General features: G+C 50.8%; 1 protein-coding gene across 1 annotated transcript in view; it reads right to left on the bottom strand.

Moving 5' to 3' along the window:
• Aldh1l1 (aldehyde dehydrogenase 1 family member L1) overlaps positions 1–3800 on the bottom strand; it is a 52734-nt gene that overhangs the window by 27881 nt on the left and 21053 nt on the right. The window contains exons 10-12 of the mRNA XM_031382554.1: positions 2343–2490; positions 1357–1476; positions 244–371 (exon numbers count right to left, since the gene is read on the bottom strand). Of these exons, the coding sequence (XP_031238414.1) occupies positions 244–371; positions 1357–1476; positions 2343–2490 (396 nt within the window). The remainder of the gene's footprint in view (positions 1–243; positions 372–1356; positions 1477–2342; positions 2491–3800) is intronic.

The raw sequence follows: 3800 nt of genomic DNA, 5'->3' as shown, positions 1-3800 counted from the left end.
ACACACACACACACACACACACACCATAGACCATACACTATAATTATAACAGTTTTTAAAAATCCTAAAAGAGGAAAACATGACACCAGGAGGTTCCAGCGGTCTAAGCCTTATGCTGCAATGCCCAGGCCACTTCCCATTGTGGGGACCCCAGGCATAAAGCCCTCTATAGGGATCCCACCTTGCCCCTGCCCCTATCCTAGCTGAAGGTGGTGAGGGCGGCTGGTGATTCCTAATTCTTACCTGTACAGGAGCCGGCCCCTGTCACGTGCGTTTATCTTTCCCCACAGTCCATTCTCAAAGGCCTCCTTCGCTGCTGCCACCGCCTTGTCGACATCACTCACCTGAGCCAGAGACACCTGGCAGATGACCTGTGGAAAGGACAGAACCATGACAGCCTTCCCTGCCCCCCTGGCTCATCCTGAGGCCACTCGGAGGTGGGCACGGTGGGAAAGCTCTGCTACTGGTGGACAGCAAAGAAGAGCAGGGCCTGGAGGTCTCTGCACATCCCTCTCACATTCCCACGGAGCCTGAAGGGACTGATAGCCCAGCTGCACCTGAGGGACACAGGCAGTCCAGTGCTGTTCTCAATGGCAGATGAGGTCCACAGGCTCAGTGAGCTGAGCCAGAAAAGCTGTGTTTATCATGTCCCAGTCCCATTCCTGGCCTGATAGGTTCTGTGGGAACCAAGGGGCTGGGCAGAGAATCAAGACCAGCATCTCCTAGTAGCGTGCCTAGGACAGCCTTGCCCTTCCCACCCAAGGCCCCCAGGGCCTGGCAGGCAGCTCTATCCATGTGGCACTAGCAAGGTTGTCATCCTGAGGGCACCTCCCATCCTGCCAGCCCCTTGGATTTCACTTTGTCACTTTCCCCCAAATGACCCATCTTTAAGTTTCTCTATTTTCTGTGGACTAAGGGGGTACCCGCAGATGGAAGGTCATCCCCATGCCGGGTCTTTTCTCTGAGATCCTCATGTGTGATCTCTCGTGTTATCATATGCATTGGGCATGGCATGAGAGATTCATAGTCAAGAATGTTTGGCACACACGGACTTTTGTTTGAGGAAGATTTGCTGATGGTGTCCTCCATACAAGGGAGATGCTGCAGCGTGGAGGGGAGCAATGGATCTTAAGCATCCTCGCTCTATAAAGCAGATTCTGGTTCCTCAGTGCCTTCCTGCTCGCCTCTCTCCCTTCTCCTCATTGACCTGCTCTACTCCACGTCTGTGGCCTAGGATGGAACCCTTGCGTGTCTGCAATAAAGACAGATAGATACATCTGGGCACAGGCCCCTGGCCACTGCTGCTAAAGACAGGTTGGAGGTGGGAGGAAAGAAGGGGGGCTGCAGCCTGCTCACACTTCCATCCGTTGGGTTGATGGTATTGTAGGTCTTAGCGCCCTCAGCATCCACGAACTCGCCCCCTATGAAGAGCTGGTAGGGCATTTGGAGAGTCAGCCTGTTCACTGCCTTTTCCACCTGGGAAGGAAGACGCAGTTACAGTGGGTCCCTCACACACAGGCATCTGTGACACATGCATGCCCGGAGACTCATAGACAGATGGGACATGCCCAGAGACACACAGACGGATGTGACATGCCCAGAGACGCACAGATGGATGTAGAACCACACAAAGGCTGGGGTTCCAGGAACTGCCCTAGACAGTGGGGCCCCTGAGTGGTAAGGAGGGTCAAGGTACACAGGCGCAGGCAGTATGCCAGGGCTGGAGTCCCAGGCCTGCCAGATCCTTAGGAGACACAGGGCTAGGTGGGGGGATTCCTGGTGGAAGCGTGCTATGGGTGGCAAGGTCCTTTTACCCTCAGACACGTTGCCTGCCACTCCTCCATGGATTTCTTCACCCTAAACCCAGGAGTCCCAGGAACACCAGCCCGTCCTGAAGTCTGTCTGCTGGTTATTTGTCCACTATCCTACAGGTGACCTGGAGTCCACCCTGGCCACCTGTACTTCCCTAGCTTTTGTTCCAAAACATGAGGTGAACAGAACACCCGGAACCCCCTCCTCTGTGGATGGTAGACTGGCCAGCAGCCCTAAGGGAACCTGTTCAGGAACTTCCTCATAAATGGATTTATAGTCACTGTGGCACCTCCCCTTGCACAAGCCGAACACACAGGGTCGACTGCCCTCCTCACTGGGAACAGAATCTCCTCTCTAGCTCCTCTAGAGCTTTGAAACCTAGGACTTTCCCATACTCTGCACTGGGCAGCCATATCTTCTGTGGGAAATGTTATCTGGGGCTGGTGAAACTGGAGGGTGAGGGTCAGGCTCCTGGGCGTTCAGGTGCTGGGTGGTGTCACAGTCGTCCACAGGCCCAGGGTAGCACTCACGTAGTTAATGACACACTCGTCCTCGCCGTCCTCCCCTCTCAGCTTCCTCACTAGGAGCTGGATGAAGTCCCCAAAGGTGGTGGCCATGTAAACGTCTTCATTTTCTAACTCCAGCCCGTCACACAGCTCCTTCACTTCCTCCACCAGCCTGTGGGAGAGAAGAAGCACTGAGAACCTGGCAGAGGCTCAGCAGAGCCTGTGCGCCCTGGATATGAGGAGATGGCCAGAATAACCACCTAGTGAGGCTCATGAGCCTGGCCTGGCATGGGGGCCAGGGCTGTTGTTGAGGGTTGATCTGTTGCTATAGATTATAGTGCTAAACTCTGTATCTCAAGGCCTAGTTGCCTCAAGACGAGTGAGTTCTCACGTATAGCAGCTTTTGTTGTGTAAACCTTGTGCCTTAATTTTAATTTTTTTATTAGATATTTTCTTTATTTACATGTCAAATAATATCTCCTCTCCTGGTTTCCCCTCTGGGGGAAAAAAAGAAAGAAAAAGAAAGGAAAGAAAAACAAAACAAAACCAAACCAAACCATGTTGTTTAATAAAGATGCCTACAGCCTGTAGGTGGGCAGTAGAGAGGTAGGCGGGGCTTCGATTGGTTTCCAGGCTTAGGGTCAGAGGCAGAGACCATGAGGGAGAGAGAGGTGGGGCGAGGTGAGTCACCCTGGGGTAGGTGGATCATGAGCTTAGGCCCATGAGGGCTGGCCTGTTGGAGTAGGAACAGTCCAGGCGGGGCAAGTTTAATCTCAGGGTCATTGACAGGGAAGTAGATAAAGTAGCATGGAGGGCTGATACCTGCCCAACTCTATGCTTTAAGGTTTACTAGAAATATGAGGTTTTGTGTCTTTCATTTGTGAACTAATGATCAAGGGTGGAGTTGAAACCCCCAAATAATGTTTACTACAACAGTCTGTGGATGCAGAAGGCTTGGATTTAATCTCTCTCTCTCCTGGGTACTAACCAGGTACTAACCCGTAATGTTGAACAAATGGCTGACTCATTTATGCCTTCAATTTTATCATCCATAAAACAAACAATAATAAACAGCTCTCTCAAACTTTGTTGTGACTGTGTAAGACAACATACTGAATGACAGCAATATAGAGTCATAGATTAATATAGATTAATATAGATTAATATAGAGTAATATAGAGTAATATAGAGTAATAGATTAATAATAACCTTCAAAGAACACAGACTGGGAGAAAGTACGTCCAAACCAAGTATATGATAAAGGGCTTGGGTTCAGGATATTTAGAAACCTCAGAAAACAAAACCCAGTTAGAAATGGGATGAGCCCAGAGGGATATTCACCAGAGCAGCAGCACAGGGCAGATCTGAACCCAGTGAAGTGCTCAATGCCATTAGGGGAATGTGAGCAACAAGGAGCCAGGTCAACACACTTAGGAGAGTGTTTAAAAAGACAAGGCCTGAGCCAGGATGTAGCTGAGGGCA

The sequence above is a fragment of the Mastomys coucha genome, unplaced genomic scaffold (assembly GCF_008632895.1).
Source record: "Mastomys coucha isolate ucsf_1 unplaced genomic scaffold, UCSF_Mcou_1 pScaffold20, whole genome shotgun sequence".
Lineage (NCBI taxonomy): Eukaryota > Metazoa > Chordata > Mammalia > Rodentia > Muridae > Mastomys > Mastomys coucha.
The sequence above is the reverse complement of the archived record's forward strand: the minus strand, read 5'-3'. Positions and strand labels throughout refer to the sequence as shown.